Source organism: Callospermophilus lateralis, chromosome 8 (assembly GCF_048772815.1).
Source record: "Callospermophilus lateralis isolate mCalLat2 chromosome 8, mCalLat2.hap1, whole genome shotgun sequence".
Lineage (NCBI taxonomy): Eukaryota > Metazoa > Chordata > Mammalia > Rodentia > Sciuridae > Callospermophilus > Callospermophilus lateralis.
This window is the reverse complement of record NC_135312.1, coordinates 98,191,167-98,208,915: the sequence shown is the minus strand read 5'-3', so window position 1 is coordinate 98,208,915 and position 17,749 is coordinate 98,191,167. Positions and strand designations below refer to the sequence as shown.

At 33.0% G+C, this 17,749-nt stretch overlaps 3 protein-coding genes across 7 annotated transcripts in view; 2 read left to right on the top strand and 1 right to left on the bottom strand.

Moving 5' to 3' along the window:
• The window catches only part of Smarcad1 (SNF2 related chromatin remodeling ATPase with DExD box 1), a 75,118-nt gene extending 61,735 nt beyond the window's left edge, over positions 1 to 13,383 (top strand). For both annotated transcript variants that reach the window (XM_076864414.1, XM_076864413.1), the window contains exons 16-24: positions 162 to 299; positions 1,610 to 1,705; positions 1,800 to 1,917; positions 2,125 to 2,246; positions 3,706 to 3,894; positions 4,943 to 5,061; positions 6,116 to 6,298; positions 7,192 to 7,301; positions 11,455 to 13,383. In XM_076864414.1, the coding sequence (XP_076720529.1) occupies positions 162 to 299; positions 1,610 to 1,705; positions 1,800 to 1,917; positions 2,125 to 2,246; positions 3,706 to 3,894; positions 4,943 to 5,061; positions 6,116 to 6,298; positions 7,192 to 7,301; positions 11,455 to 11,516 (1,137 nt within the window). In that variant the 3' untranslated portion in view covers positions 11,517 to 13,383. The remainder of the gene's footprint in view (positions 1 to 161; positions 300 to 1,609; positions 1,706 to 1,799; positions 1,918 to 2,124; positions 2,247 to 3,705; positions 3,895 to 4,942; positions 5,062 to 6,115; positions 6,299 to 7,191; positions 7,302 to 11,454) is intronic.
• The window catches only part of Pdlim5 (PDZ and LIM domain 5), a 595,024-nt gene that overhangs the window by 236,356 nt on the left and 340,919 nt on the right, over positions 1 to 17,749 (top strand). The window lies entirely within an intron of this gene.
• Positions 16,547 to 17,749, bottom strand: part of Hpgds (hematopoietic prostaglandin D synthase) — a 78,534-nt gene continuing 77,331 nt past the window's right edge. For all 4 annotated transcript variants that reach the window (XM_076864190.2, XM_076864193.2, XM_076864191.2 and 1 more), the window contains one exon: positions 16,547 to 17,139. In XM_076864190.2, the coding sequence (XP_076720305.1) occupies positions 16,975 to 17,139 (165 nt within the window). In that variant the 3' untranslated portion in view covers positions 16,547 to 16,974. The remainder of the gene's footprint in view (positions 17,140 to 17,749) is intronic.

Sequence of the window (17,749 nt, the reverse complement as noted above, 5' to 3'; positions counted from 1 at the left end):
GTCAAGTTTCTAAATTATTAGCCTTTCACCAGAGAATGTTAAATTATCAGTAATGGTATAAATTTTCTTATCTTTTTTCATTCCTATACTGCACAAGGCAGGCAAGAAGGGAGTGTCTGTGGAGGGTAGAAAACTAATCTAAATGTTATCTCCATTCACAGGCAAATAACCGTTTACTGCTCACAGGCACACCTGTGCAGAATAACCTATTAGAACTCATGTCACTGTTGAATTTTGTTATGCCACACATGTTTAGTAGTAGCACCAGTGAAATACGAAGAATGTTTTCTTCTAAGACAGTAAGCATATATGCATGTTTTCTCCAAAACTTTTTACTTTGTCTTTTACCTGGGATATTTTTCTATTTCGTCTTTCATTGTTTTCATAATGTCTATGCTCTGTGAAATAAATTTTAAGTACTTATTATTCCTATATTTGGATCATTTCAGAAATCAGCCAAAATATAATACAGAAAAAAATATTGGTGATTAACAATCAATATCTAAAATTTTTAAATTTTCGATATCCTAATTTTCTGAGGAACGACAATTTCAAATTGATGAAAGCTCAGATATATGATATGTGAGGGAAATTTGATCATTCTGTCCTTTTTATTGGTCAAATTAGTAGCATTTCATTATAGGTGCTATAGAAATGATCAAAGCTAGAATATCTTTAAAGTGCATATATATATATGGGGAAATGTTACAAAATCAAAGTTCATAAATATAAAAATGACAATTTCTAAAAACTAAAGGCATCCTTCTTAGAACAAAAATTTGTTATCTTCATTATCATATAGGGAAAGTATAGTATAGTCTCCAAGAACTCTGAAATTTTCCAATATAGCGATGTGTGCGTAGATTTTTTTTTTTTTTAGTTGTTGATAGACCTTTATTTTATTTGTTTATATACAGTGCTAAGATTCAAACCCAGTGCTTCACACATGCCAGGCAAGTGTGCTACTGCTGAGCCATAGCTCCAGACCCTTTGCATAGATTTTTGATTCTCTACCAAATCAGATATCTTTGTAGGAGTTTTCTGTGATATTCTTTGTTCAAATTAACTGCCTTTTAAACACTTACTAATGAATTCCTTCCAACTGATTAATAATTTTTAATTAGACTGGTAGATTTTATGGACTACTCTTCTACCTGTAGTTCATAAGCTACATGGAGGACCCCTTCACATCGTAGAATAAAATTTTTCATTTTATATTCTTCAGAATCACCTGTTTTTAGTTTACCTAATTTGCACCACGCTGTACTATCTTCTTTGGGGGACCATTTTCCACAAAGAAATAAGCATTTTTCTATCTCCCTCTATGTGCCCCCCTACCTTTTCTCTTATTCACACATATACACACACATTTTTATTTCATGAAAGTTATTTAGGTAATCAGTTAACATTGAACCTCAAAAGTACATATGGAGCTTCAAAAAGTAGATTACAACCCAGAATTCAAATACCAATTTCAATTTAGAATGAATTGAGTATCTGTAAAACAAAATCACTCAGATTCTAGTAAGGTAGATTTTCATGTTGTATAATACTATACTATATTGTGAAAAATGAATAATTTCTAAAGGAATATGTTTTTATTGTTTAGAAATCAGCAGATGAGCAGAGTATATATGAAAAGGAGAGAATAGCACATGCAAAACAGATTATAAAGCCATTTATTCTCAGAAGAGTGAAAGAAGAGGTAACTCTTTTATCTTCATGTTTTTGGTTATGGTGTTTAAATTCAGTTTTCTTCTTTATTAGAAAGATCATTTTAACTTATTTTTCTTTCTCAGGTTCTCAAGCAACTACCCCCTAAGAAAGATCAAATTGAGTTGTGTGCAATGTCAGAGAAACAGGAGCAACTCTACTTGGGTCTTTTCAACAGAATGAAAAAATCTATCAATAACATGGGTATAACCTGACTTTCAGAGTTTTATATGAAAAGTAATCTTGTATTAGGGCTATGTTTTGTCTAATCATATGATAAAAGGGATTTGGTCATTTTTAAAATTAGTTGGAATTTGAAGAAATAATTTTAAAACTTGTTAAGATAGAGATACTTCAACAAACAGCTATCAGCTTTTTTTTTTTTTTTAATGTCTACTCTTTGGGTCACAGAGAAAAACACAGAAATGTGCAATGTCATGATGCAATTGAGAAAAATGGCCAATCATCCTTTATTACATCGCCAATATTACACAGCCGAAAAACTCAAGGAAATGTCTCAGCTTATGCTAAAGGTAAGAATTTTGTTTTATGCTTAATACTGAGCATTCACTATTAAATAGTTAGGAAGTTGTTAAGGCTAAAAAACCCATTGAGCGTGCAAATTCTTTACCCATGTTATTTTTGAAAACTGAACTACATCTCTAGTTTTTTTATTTTTATTTTTTTGAGACATGGTCTTGCTATGTTGACAAGCTGAGCTCAAACTAGAGATCCTCCTTCCTTAACCTATCAAGTAGCTGGGATTACAGGCATGAGCTACCATAACTAGCCACATTTTTTAAAATTTTTTTTTTTCTTTTACTTCCTCCTCTCTTCAGTGCTGGGCATTGAACACAGGGCCTCATACATGCTAGGCAAGTACTCTACCAGTGAGCTACATACCAAACCTGAAAAACATTTTTGTTGTTGTTGATACTGGGGATTGAACCCAGTGGTGCTTGACCACTGAGCTACATTCCTAGCCCCCCTCCCCATTTTTTCTGAGACAGTCTCCTTGACTTCCTTAAAGCCTTGCAAAGTTGCTGAGGTTAGCCTTAAATTTGTGATCATTCTGCCTCAGCCTCCCAAGTTGCTGGAATTACAGGCATGTGCCACCATGCCCAAACTGGAAAATAATTTTTAAGACAAAATTAAAGACTATTTGAGAGAGAAAAGAGCCACAGAACGATACTCTAGATCAGGGTTCAGCAAACTACGGCTTTATGGGGTAGTGACCGTCTTTTAAAATAAAGTTCTATTATAACACAGTCATGTGCAGTTATTTGTGTATTCTAAGACTGCTTTCTCAGTACAGGGGCAAAGTTGCAACACAATCATCTTGTCGGGGAAACCTAAAATACTTACACCTGGACTTTTACATGAAAAATATTCCTTTTCCTGACCTAGGGCTTTCCATATTGCTTCTTTCTTTTCTTTAAACAAAGTATTACTTCGATTTTACATCTTGGTTAGTGAAACAGTTTTCCTGTTTACTTTCCTCATTTTAATTTTTTCTGTTTTAACAATTTGGTTTTGCTCTTTATTTTTGCATCATTCTCGCTTAGGTCTTATTCTTATTTCTCCTTACAGATCTTAGTGTTGAACACAACTCATTTAATTTAATTTCTTATGCTATTTTAAACTTACTATGGAAAACTTCAAACATGTAAAAGGAAAAGGAAACATGTAATGAAACCCTCTGCCTGTGTAATCTCCAACCATTTTCTAGTTAGCATTTGGTAATGACACTACTTTTGTTTCATCTGTACTCCCTAAACCCTTCCCCAGGATTATTTTGTACTAACTTCTAGACATTCCATCTGTAACTTAAAAGATAATAATTAGCTTTATTATTATTAAACCTGTTACATTAAGTTGTTTTGTGATTGATTTTTTCCATATGTGAAGAATTTTAATTAAAGTATTCTGATCATATTATAAATTTCTTTCATTTTGAAGTATATTGTGTTTTGTTGTGTTTTATTTTAAAAGGAACCTACACATTGTGAGGCTAACCCTGACCTGATCTTTGAAGACATGGAAGTTATGACAGACTTTGAACTACATGTACTTTGTAAACAGTATCGGCACATTAATAATTTCCAGTTAGACATGGATTTGATTTTAGATTCTGGAAAATTTCGAGTTTTAGGATGCATCTTATCTGAATTGAAGCAGAAGGTATTAAAAAAGAATAATACTCCTTTTGTACTTTCTGAGTTAATTTAACTTCATAAAGCAGTTCTGGCATGATTTGATGCTCTTGAAGCTTTAGTCTTGTCAGTTCTACCTTCTCTTAGAACCTAGTGTTTGAATTTTCTTATTGAGCATATCTTTTTCTGATTACTTTCTTGTGCAATCTCAGAACAATAAGATTTAGACTGTATCTTTATTAGTATTTTTAAAGAAATAATCCTAATCATTATTATTTCATAAGTAACCATCTGTGTGATTGTTTCAAAATTAGTATTTTGAAGGTGCCACTTGTTAAACAGTTATTTAGGTAATACTGTAGTTTATGTGTGAAATAGCTTAAATTTGTAAGATTACCATCCAAATAGAATTTTCAAATTTTAATAATATTTTTTACAAGAAATAATAATTGTACTTAAAATACAGAGTCAAATTTTAGCTCTTGACATGTAGAAGTTGAGGTAATTTATTTACATATAAGTTAAAATAAAATTTTATCTCAAGTATTATTACTTAATTTTTATTAAAGAAGTAATTGGTCAACAAGGTACAATAGCACACCTACAGTCCCAATAATTTAAGAGGCTGAGGCAGGAGGATCACGTTTGAGGCCAGTTTCAGCAATTTAATGAGGCCTTAAGCAACTTAGTGAGTCCTTATCTCAAGGTAAAAAATACAGAGGGCTGGGGATGTAGCTCAGTGGTAAAGTGCCCTGGATTCAATTCCCAATACCAAAAGGAAAAAAAGTAGTAGTAATGGGTCATTACATATTTTGAAATCTTTGTGAAGTTGTCAACATGATATAAAAGTAATGGTAACACTCTTGATTTTTAGACATATCAAGGCTTTCTTCTTGGTTCTTTTAAAAAAAAAAAAATGTGTGTGTGTGTGTGTGTTGCTGGGGATCAAACCCAGGGCCTCACACATGTTAAGGAAGCACTCTACCGCTGAGCTAAATGCCTGGTCCTATATCAAGGCTTTGAGTAGTATAGTGATTGTATTTTCCTGTTTCTAACCCATGCATGTGTTTTCGCAGGGTAATCGAGTTGTATTATTTAGCCAGTTTACCATGATGCTGGACATTTTAGAGGTTCTGTTAAAACATCATCAGCATAGGTACCTCAGATTAGATGGAAAGACTCAGATTTCTGAAAGGTTGGTATAGTTTATTTTATTTTCAAGCCTTTGCTCATTTATTATGTGTTTGTTAGAATTTTAAATGTCTAGAGTATTTGGTAGAATTTTGTTGCTTTGAGTCTTATGTTGGTTATCACAAATCATTGCCTTAAAAGCAAATATCCTTTTTTTTTTTTTTTTGGTCTTAATTGCATACAAATATATTTTGAAACAGCTACAAGAATTGTATATTTTTTAGAATTTCCCCCTTTAAAAATTATTCAAATTTAAAATCACCTTATCTTTAGTCAACATTTTTTTTTAAAGTCAGGCTCCTCATGATTCAAGGTTAAAGGTTTTTTTTGTTGCTGTTCTAATTCTTTTTTTTTAATATATATAGAGAGAGAGTGAGAGAGAGAGGAGAGAGAGAGAATTTTTCAGTATTTTCAGTGGACACAACATCTTTATTTTATTGTGGTGCTGAGGATCGAACCCAGCGCCCTGCGCATGCCAATGGGAACACATTACGGATTGAGCCACATCCCTAGCCCGCTGTTCTAATACTTACAGATTTAAAAAAAAAAACAATGAATGCTTTTTCTTGTGTATGTAAATTACAGTATACATCTTGATTTATTTGTATCTGCCGGAATGATTTTTTTCTTCTCCCCTGCATTACAGTAAGGGTAAACATTATGCCAAAAGGAATGCACTGATAATAGTTTGATCTTGTGGGCCTTGGTTCATCAGATGTATTGCTGTCTACCAGTAGCAGCTGACAAACTTCTAAGAGAATTAAAGATTGCATATAAAGTATATTGAGTAGAAGTATTCAAAGGACAAAATAGACCTTTACAAATTAATCAAATCTGAATGGATGAATTAAAATAATAGTTGGGAGAGTGATAATATAGAAAAGAATTTGTTGAATTGGGAAGGTGCTTCATTGTTACAAGTTCCAGAAAAGTAATTATAATGCTAAGACCGTCTATTTACACTTTCTGATTTCTTTTCCAGTGATATGATGGTTTTTCAATTTTAATTATATTATATGCCTTTTAATGAGACTTAACCTAATATATTTATCTTATAGGATTCATCTAATTGATGAGTTTAATACCGATATGGATATCTTTGTGTTTCTATTGTCAACAAAAGCTGGTGGATTAGGAATAAATTTGACTTCAGCAAATGTTGTTATACTTCATGATATTGATTGTAATCCCTACAATGACAAACAAGCAGAAGATAGGTGCCATAGAGTTGGCCAGACTAAGTAAGTATTTTCAGTTGAAATTCATTTTTAATCAAATGTTCTTTTAACTGGTGTAGAATATGTTACATGGCTACTGATGTCTTTTTATTAGCAGTGTCGAATATGAGCTCTAATATATATATCCATATATATATATATATATATATATATATATATATATATATATATCCTGTTCATTTAACTGCACCCTCTCATGAAATAGTTTTACCATTCATGAAGTTATTATCAATGGTCTAACCACTTGGCACATGCTACCAATAATAATTTGTATATATTATTGCTACCCTTGTAGGGACAGGGTCTCACTGAGTTGCTTAGGGCTTCGCTAATTTGCTGAGGCTGGCTTTGAACTTGGAATCCTCCTGCCTCAGCCCCTGAGTCACTGGGATTACAGGCTTATGTGCGTACCACTGTACCCAGCTTCAACTGTACTTTCATATGTAAACAGCATTCAATGTCTTTGTCAAGTATTTTACTATATTTACAAAAGACATTGGTATATTCATTGATAGACCAAATATTTATCAGTGTCTATTGTAGAGGCTTGTTCCTTATTATACTGCCTTACTGTACAGAATTATTTCTTGGGACCTGATAAGCAAAACATGTTTCTTTTTGAAAGTATAATTTCTATCTGAATACATAACTTTTGTAATATACTTTTATGTGAAAGTTTTAGAGTGCCTATATCTTTATCTTCTTTTGGATCAATAGGAGAGTATGCCTAGAAGTTTACATGCTCAGATAGTGTTATCTCAGATAGTTTGAATTTAAAAAGAAGTTTAAATTTAGAGATATTTGTTATAATTTTCAAATTATTATTATTGAACTTAGATATAGTTTACATAATATCCAATTCAGTAACCAATGAACATGTCTTGTATTTGTTTTAGAGAAGTACTAGTTATAAAATTAATAAGCCAAGGGACAATTGAAGAATCTATGCTAAAAATTAACCAACAGAAATTGAAACTAGAACAAGATATGACCACAGTAGATGAAGGTAAGATGATTGTAAGCAGAATGTTCAATATTTATTAAAATATATATTATTCTTGCATTGGAATAACAAAGGTATACTGTGCTCTTGTTTAGTATGTAGTTTGGGGAGTAAAGTAGGAGAAGTAAACATATTGATCTCAAAAGTTCTATAGTAATTAAGTTCTATTTTGCTAGAAATGAAATGTTTATGTCTTTCATCCTCATCTTATTTTTGATACTGGAATAGCTGAGAAATAAAACCAGAAATCCAAACTCAGTTTTATCTGCAATTTTATAATTTGTTCACTAGAAAGAACCTTTGATATTATGACTTCTCTTCACACTACCCTTTGAAAAGGATAATTTTAAAGTTTTATAAATTTAAGTTTTTTACTTAATGTGTATATATTTTTTTTTTTAAAAAAAAAAAAAACATTCTCACAGTTTAAAATTCAAAAAAGTATATATGGGTAAAAAAGAGCCTCCTCCTTGCCTCATCATCCTGCTTCTTTATAAATGTGATGAAGGTTGGTAACCCCCCCCCCACCCCCCCGCTTTTTTGAGTATGTTACAAGCTATTTGATGAATATAGAAATAAAAAAGTATACCTAGGCCTGCACTAATGAATATGATTGCTGTTCATTAATTTAAAAAAGTATATTCTTTTTGCATAAGTTGGCATATACTTTTCTGTACCTTGCTTTTCTAAATGTTAAATATAATTGGAAATAAGCAGTTTTTCATTATTATAATAAGACATTCCAAATACTGATAATGGTTCATGCCAGTTCAGCAAACTTCAATTGAATATTTGTTATAACCCAGTAGTGTGTTAGTTTCTATTTACTATATAGAGATTAGTGCATTTTAATCTTTTTTCAGAGAAATAGAATTTTGTATGATCAAATTAATACTTGTCCTACTTGCATATCATTTATTTTAGGTTGCTCTGGGAGCTTGGGGATGGGGGCATTAGAAAACATTTGAGAAAAGGAACTACTGAATTATACCTTTAAGAGTGAGGATAATGAGTATGATTATAATTTGAACTATTAGCATCATTACTATGATTTGGATGTAGCAACTTGCTGATTTCAGATTATCTGACAAATACAATAGCATTGACACATAAGGTAGATTCCATTAGGTCAGTGTTTTTCCCTGATTATTTTTGTCAGGGCTGCTTTTTAAATTTAGTACAACAGTTAAATTCTCTCTCAGTAGTATAGCAAATACCCAGATATGTGGATTTAATCCTAGCAATAAGTTTTGAAATAGAACCATACTAAGTAATTATTTAGGAATTTAACTGTCTTTGACTATAGGTCTTTACTCGTGGGCTAGTTCATTTCACCAGAGGGCTATTCTCCAATCTCTTAGGAAGTGACAATGGTGGGGAAAGGTAGAATGAGCCAACTTAATGCATTCTCAGAGCTGAGAGGAAAGGAGAAGGGAGGCTTGTCTTCTTATTTAAACAGTTAATTTTACTGTTGCAGTGCAGCTTCACTTATCTCTGTTGTCCCAAGTCCAGAGTTCCTCAGATTCAAATTCTTCTAAGAACAAACCTTCAGTTTCGTACCTCATGGGTAAATGGCTAGATCTGTTGGGCAAGCTTTGGATGTCTTACCCCCTTACCCTGTTTTTAGCTTCATCTGGTTTCCCATCACCCCCATTTCATGAGTTTGGTTTTTTTTTTTTTTTTTAGAGAGGGAGGGAGAGAGAGAGAGAATTTTTTAATATTTATTTATTTATTTTTAATTTATCGGCGGACACAACATATTTGTTTGTATGTGGTGCTGAGGATCGAACCCGGGCCGCACGCATGCCAGACGGGCACGCTACCGCTTGAGCCACATCCCCAGCCCCATTTCATGAGTTTTGAGGGTGGAGATTTTGGGTTAGAAGAAGTTTTGCATTTCCTCCCTGCAAACCCTTCAACTTTTGCTTTGTGTAATTTGCTAAAAGAAAGTTTCTATTCTTCCCATCTGCTTTTCGTTTCCAAAATTTGTTGACGGCACTCTTTCTGTTTTCTTTTTTGTTTCATTTCACCTATCACACGCTTTTCCCCCATGGTATTTAGGTGATATTTCAGGTGAGAGCAGAGGGAATGTTTATTTAATCACTTCCAGTTACTTGCTTTTATTATAAATTCGATGAGTCTAAAATCTGGCCTGTTTTTCTCTTCAGATGTCTGTTAGAATAGCAACTTATTTCAGCTATTTCAGGCCATTGACTTTATAAGGTTTAAGGTTTGAAGAAACCAACCACCCTGCACCCTTAACACTCTTTCCGTCTATAGGAGGTTTTCACCTTTTGTCTTGTTAAAGCTATTTTGTGTGTTTTTCCTAACTCATAGACTAAAGATAGAATTTCTTTCATTTACTTTATTAATTCTAATAATTTTTGTCTTCATCTGTGTATCTGGTTTCATTTTAAATTATTTTGACCCTGAATTGATGAAAAGTGCATATATACCCTTCCTTTCATCTCTTAACAGTGAGGTCCCTTTTCTCTGTAAACAAAAGGTACATTTGTAATTGTATGTGCAATCTGTATACCCTTGTGTGAAGTTGTGAAAGGTCAGATAATGACCCTGATTTCTTTCAAATATGCTTATTAGATTTTGTTTCTAGAGCTTGCCTTAGTAGTTCCCAAAGTGCATGGGGATGGGGGCATTAGAAAACATTTGAGGTGCATTCTTTGGATCAGCAGCGGAAGCAGCATCACTTGGATTTTTTGTTTTTTTTGTTTGAGTGGAGGAGTGCTAGGATTGAACTCAGGGCCTTGTGCATGCTAGGCAAACAACAAATGGAGCTGTATCCCCAGCATCACCTGGGATGTTGCCAATTCATATGCATATTCCCAAGTCCCATCCTATACTTAGAAACTCTGGAAATGAAGCCCAATAGTCAATAGTGTAGGGCTGGGGTTGTGGCTCAGTGGTAGAGCACCTGCCTAGCACATGGGAGGCACTGAATTCAATCCTCAGCATCACATAAAAATAAATAAAGTAAAATAGAATAAAAGTATTGTGTCCATTTACAATTAAGAATTTTTTTTTAAATAGTCAATGGTATATCAAGCCTTTCAGGTAATTCTGCTGTATGCTAATTGGAGAACCACTAATTTAAAAGATTTTTTTTCTTTTAAGAAAGTGTTTAATTATATTCAAAAATTTTTGACTTTTTAAAATTTTTTATTATAGAAAATTTCATAAAACAATATTGAAAGCATACATGAAAGTATAGTTACTTAACGGTTTTGATATTTGTAGTTTGCTTCATCTACCTTTTCTACCTTCTGAACCATTATAAAATCAGTTATAAACATAGCATTTTAATCTCAGGATTTCTGCAAATTCCTCTTAAGTTGTCACAATACCATTTTTCTGTGAAATACTAGTCAACAGTGATTTCCAGATTCTATCATATATTATCCACATCTGATTTTCTCCTAGTAACTTAAAAAAAAAAAAAAAAACAGAATCCAAAGTTCACACTATGTACTTAGTATCTTTAAATTTTTAGAAGAGTCTCCTTTCTTTCTCTTCGTGGATTTCTGCTAGAATTCTATCAATTAATTTCAGATAAATATCATTTTGTTTTCATGGGCAATTTTCAAGTCTCTGGATGAACTTGGAAGAAAGGAAGCAGGAATATTGGTGAATTCTGAGTTTATATGTGAGAAGTACCATGTGCTATATAAATTAGATATGATACAGACTGTTTTTATATTTATATATCTTTATGTATCTATATATCAAAACACAAACATAACCTTAGGTTATTATGTTGGTAATATATAGAGGAGCTAGCCCATATGTATGTATTGGTTAGCTAAGGTTTTTAATGGAATGACACTGAAGCAAACTGAGCATTGAAAGATGAATAGCAGTTTACCAAAGGAAAAAAATGATGTAAACCCTTCTACTGAGGAGGCTGAGGCAGGAGGATTGCAAGTTGGAGGCCATTGTGAGTAAATTAGCAATACCCTGTGTCAAAATTAAAAATAAAAAGAACTGGGGATGTAGCTCAATGGTAGAAAGCCTCTGGGTTCAATCCACAGTTCCACAAAATAATAATAATAATAACAACAAATGAATGAATGAAAGAAAAATAGAATGTATGTTATAAGATGTTTTTATAAAGCTTTCAATGCCACTTTCTGACCTGCAGGTGATGAAGGGAGCATGCCAGCAGATATAGCCACATTATTAAAAACGTCCATGGGCCTGTGAAGTAAGAATTCTGAATTCCTAATTGATGAGGAAATATCAACTTGGTGCACTCAAGGACATTTACATTATGATGACCATGGGGTTTATGAACATTTGTAACTTTTTATAATTTCCATATTGCATTTCTCATAGGTATGGACAACTTTTTTGCCACTAACTGAATTCTCCAGATACTCACCTGAATTTTCATAAAAAGCCACAAAATGTAGTCCTGAAAATATTGAATCATCATTTTACAAAGCAGTTTTCTGAATGGGGATTAGTTGGTGATTGTTTGTAACAAATATGCTAATGCTTTAGAAATGTCAGTATTTTTGTAATTATTTCTACCTCCAAATATATATATATTGTCTTTCACTGGATAATGTGTGTAGATTTTTACATGTGCCTTATTTGACAATGTTTATGTCTAGTTTTTGCCTGTCTCATTTGAAGTTCTTTTTTATTATGTTAGTTTAAAGAATACAGCTGTATAGGTTATATAGCTTTCATTTTATTGCTATTTGAAGCAGATGTTCACCAATGTCAACAAGAACTCAACCTGAATTTAAAGGTGGCATTCCATATACTAATATCCCCCAGGTCCTCTCAGTACTTCTGTTAAAACAAATTTGTTTGGCTAGGCACTAAGTTGTTTTCCAGTGAATAATAACTAAAGAAGCCCTAATCTTGCTCCATGGATTAATTCCTTCTGTTCATCTCCCAACTGCACTAATCGTGCTTATTAACTCCGCTTATTCTTGTGCATGTTTTCATTGATTTCCCTTCCTGGCTTTTCTCTTGAAACTGTTGCCCAGTCACTTCTGCTCCAGTTCTCTTCCTCTTTAAATAGTTTCTTCCTGCCATATCTCCACATATCAGCAAAATGTTGGTGACATTTTTCTTGCCTGGCAGAACAGATTAACCTTAAAGCTATTTTACTTTAAAGAAGACTGGATGTGACTTTATTTAAGGCAGCATTAGGTACTGCATGGAAATAGGTTATTAACTTTAAACTCTTACGAAAATATAATTTATCAGTTTCCAGAATTTCCAGCACAGGACCGTCTGAAGAGAGCCATTGTTCAATTCCAATTCAGTGTGGGTGACAAAGTGAAATTTAGAAGAAGTTGTCTATTTGATATTTAACTCTTTATTAAATCTTTCTTTAAATTTTTGCCTGTCAGTCTATATTGCTGTTTTTATTATACATCAGTTTCTTTGTATAACTTGTGAGTTTCATGTGTTTTGTTTTTATTCTGTAAATATCATTATAAATAAACTTATTTATAAATCAAAGATTTGTTAATTATTGGAGATCATACTTTTCAATATATCCTAACTTGCTAAAATGCTAGGTAAACCCTTTGGATTTAGTTGAATAAAGCTCTTATAGTCATTCTTTAGATATTACGGACTCTGAAAACTTGTGATTTAGTAGACTTACTCAGTCTTGAAGGTGTATTGAATATACTGAATATATTTTAGCATTATAGGGCTAAAAGGAATCTACAAATGTTAATACTACCTCCTCCTGCATCACAGTACCCAAATCACTTAGTCCAGTTGTTGAGAATATTACATTTTAAAGTCTTATAATGCATTTCTCATAATTTTTCTGTATTAATGTGTCTTCAGCAATTGACTGTTTTATTGTAGTAGTAGTGGTAGTAGTTGTTGTTATTGTTGTTATATCCATATTTTTATCCCTAATGAAATGTAGTTGGGTTCTCCCTGTAATGTTTTATTATGTTTTGGGCTTAATAAAAATATTTGTGATCCTAATTTGTATTTTCACACCCTTTTTCATAGTTTCTAACCCTTTCACTTTACCTTTAAAAATATATATAATATTGAGCACAAATGAAATCATCTTATGTTCTTAATATTATCTTGTCTGCCAATAAACTGAGATTTATTACTTAGGATGTATTCTCAATTGTCCCTTTATTGGGGTCACATCAGTTAACATCATAATGCATCATCTGAGCAAATGATATCAGAGTAGTATCTTTTTTCTGGTACAGGAGATTGAACCCAGGGGCACTCGACCACTGAGCTACATCCCCAGACCTATTTTGCATTTTATTTAGAGACAGGGTCTCACTGAGTTGCTTAGTGCCTCGCCATTGCTGAGGCTGGCTTTGAACTCAAGATCCTCCTGTCTGGGCCTCCCCAGCCACTGGTATTAACAGGCGTGCATCATCATGCCTGGTCAGAGAAGTATCTTGACCAAATGAAGCAACCATTTTTTAAATGCAAGTCACACAAAATGTGCCTCAACTGTTTTCATGATTATTTGGGCCCCCATAGACTTACAAGTTGATGGCAATAGATGCATATATATTGACATATTACTGTTTCTACTAGTTAGTATTATTTTAACAGTGAAGAGGGATATCAGATTTGGTTTTCATGTGGGCAACCCCTAAGTAGCCCATAAATAGTGGAATTGATTTTTTTTAACTTTTTATTCTTTTTAATTATACATGATAGTAGAATGTGTTTTGGCATGTCATACGTACATGGAGTATAATTTCTCATTTTTGTGGTTGTATATGATGTGGAGTTATGTCTTGCATTCATATATGGACAAAGGAAAGTTATTCCAATTCATTCTACTGTCTTTCCCATCTCCTCTCCCTACCCATAAACAGCCCCCCCCCCCATCCAATCTGGTGAACCTTCTCCCTCTACCCATCTATTGTGAGTCAGCATCCACATATCAGAGAGAACATTCAATCTTTGGCTTCGGGGGAATTGGCTTATTTCACTTAGTAGAAGAGTCTCCAGTTCCATTCATTTACTGCCTAATGCCATAATTTTATTCTTTATGGCTGAGTAATATTCCATTGTATATATGTACCACATTTTCTTTATCCATTCATCTGTTGAAGGACACCTGGGTTGGTTCCATAGCTGAGCTATTGTGAATTGAGCTGCTATAAACATTGATGTGGCTGCATTACTATATTATACTGATTATACTCCTTTGGGTATATGCCGAGGAGGGGGATAACTGGGTCAAATGGTGGATTCATGAAATTGATTTCTTTTAACACTTCCCCAAGTGTATGAGTTTTTTTTTTTTTTTTTCTGATATAATATGCAATTCAACTTTTGCTCTGATACACACCCACATCCTCCATCTTTCTCTGTAAAAAATACTTGAGTGCGGGATGGCATGATGGACTATTATGACTTTCAGCGCACAAAGATGACTTAAAGCTATGGTTGCATTTTTTAAAAATTTATTTTTAAAGTTGTAAATGGACCCAATATCTTTATTTATTTATTTTTGTATGTGGTGCTGAGGATCAAACCTAGTGCCTTACGCATGTGAGGTGAGCACTCAACCACTGAGCTACAACCCCAGCCCTGTGATTGCATTTTTTACTTTGTGAATCACTTAAACACATAAGACTGTTTGAGTTTTCGTAATTTTGCATGAGCATTGTATTTGTCACTTTTACAAAATTCTATCTCCACTAAAGCTAGTGAAAATATAATGTGGAGGAAAGTGGTGGCACATAAGAAAGAAGAAAAGTTACTTTATCCAAAATTTTTGTTGTTATTAAAAGTATTTTTCCTTTAGACTGCTTAAAGGGATATTTTATACAATATCAGACTTTGAAATGATATTCTTTTGTGTCTTTATTTACCTGTTATCAGCCACTAATGAAAAAATTGGATCCCAAGGTATTTGCCAAATACCTTTGTGTGCAATACTTAATGTTTTCAAATTTCATAATACATTTTTTTGTAGGAAAGAAGCTCCTTAAATAACATCATTCCTAGCTGAGCTCTTCTATCTTCTGTACACCTTCCTCATTTTCTTGTCTATTTCTTTTTCATCTGCACTTAAAAAGTATTAGGGCATCTATATCACTAGTCTATTTGTAATGTGAGATACTAAACAAACAATCTAAAATTTGTAATATTAACATGAATTAAAGTTTAAGGTTGCAATAGTATAATTGAAAATGAATTCCTAGGAGATAATCTAAAGGTATTCTTATTTGAAACATCCTATTTAAATAACTTGTTTATATAGGCAGTTCTTGCATTCCATGGTAGAGTGGAATTCTAAAAGTGACTACAAGTAGAAATAGTACAAAACAACCCTAATAATGATTTGGAAAAATTATAATTATCCATGACCTTTAAAATTTTTTGTCATATTAAAAACATTCTTATAATGGTAATGAGTGTCTAAGTGAAAAAATTAAGTCAATATTTAATATACTATATGACATTAGAGACATTGAGAATTAAGAGTTAAAAATTACTGAATAGGTTGAACAGTACCATCTCCTTGTGTTATTTACAGCAAGAATTTTTTATGTTTTAGCAAATTGTCATACTCCTAAGTTATTAGCCTCAAGCATTTTATTGTTCTTTCTAGGTAAATTACTGTTCTGTATTGTTCTTTGTTTTTACAGACTACTATAGTTTGGATCTGGAATCTCCATCAAAAGCTCATGTGTTGGAGGCTTGGTTGCCAGCCTGTGGCATTCTTGGGAGTGGTGCATAGTTAGGAAGTTAGGTCCTTAGGTCATGCACTTGATAGGGTTTTTAGGACCACTCCTCTCCCTCCCCATAACCCCTACTTCCTGGCTGCTATGAGGTAAGCCAACTTTGCTCTATCACATGCCCCCCTACCATAATATTTTGCAGGCTAAAAAATAGGGTTTTATCCCATTCATGGAATAAAACCATTGAAAATGTGAACCAAAATAAATGTTTTTTCACAGTGACAGAAAGCTGGCTAACAGACTTGTTTTTAAAGCAGTTTTAGGTTCACAGAAAAATTGAGCAGAAAGAATTCCCATACATTTCCTGTTCCCATACATGCACAACCTCCTCCCCTACATTTTTTATACATTGACACACCATTGCCCAAAGTCCATAGTTTGTGTTGGTGGGTTCCCTTTTGATTATCCATTTTTGTAAGATGTCAAATGGATTTATCACTGAGAAACAAGCATGCAATACAACTATACTATGCCTTGCTGTCTGTGTGTGAATAACAGATGTACAGTAGCCAGTAATTTAAATGATTGATTGATTATTATTTGCACCCATCATTAATGCAGTGATTTGTGGACTGAAGAGCTAGCTACAAAATTTTTATATCATGCAACTACTCATAGTATACTATGCTAACTGAAATCCAGACTATTATTTGAGCAACTGATATTCTTTGACTGAAGCATTCATGCATGTTGGAACCAGTGCTAAGCAAAGTCTACATATATTGTGAAAGACTTTCTCAATTAAAAATGGTATTAAGTTTTCTAAAAAAAAAAAAAAAAAAAAAAAAAAACAAACTAATTCTTTTTCAAGAATATGACCTGAAAGATGAAAGTCATGGCAGAGGTGGGAGGGAGTTTGTGAATTATCTGGTAGGTTGATAGACCTGTCTTATCTCATGGAAAGATGGCAGTGAACATGAAAACTTCAGGATGGCACATATCAGCTAGAGTTTGGTTTGGGGCCTCCTTTGGATCCAGTCCGCGATGGCAGGAATGGCTTGGACTTTCTTCTGCAATGTCAATAGCCTGGGATGGGCGTCCAACAAGTCAGGTTTGAGGACCAAAAGTGTAGTACTGCAAATGTCCCAGTAGAAATCTGCCCAAGTTACCTAGTTAAAGAAAACAAAACTATTTTCTTTTGAACATAAAGGCACAACTTTATCAGCATTCCAAAATTAATTTCTTAACCTAAAATTTCTTTTTAATCCAAAACAACTTGTTTGTTATTATGAAAGATGAATGTAGAAACTTGGAAAATGATATAACCGTATTCCTAACACCCAGGGGCCAAACTACTGTTAATACCTTAACGTGTAAGATATTTTTCCATACAGATAAATAAATTTTACTAAAGTGATCCTGCAATACATGCTATTTTATACCCTGGTCCTATTTCTACCTCTCTAACAATACATCCTGATCTGCTACCTAATTCATATTTTTTTCATCTGTTCCAAAAATGTCCTTTACAGGACAAAGCGGGATCCCTTCCAGAATATATACATTTCATCTGGTTATGACCTTTAACTCTCATAATTCAGAACAATACCCCTTATTTCATGGCATCAAATTATTGAAGATTCTACACTCACCCTGCAGATGTCCTACCTTCAGGATCGGTCTGACTATCTCATTTATCTTGTTCCTTTATATTTTAAAGCATAAAGGAACAGGGTGGAAGTTATTCCTAAGAGAGTCTATAGTTTCAAGGGAAATATA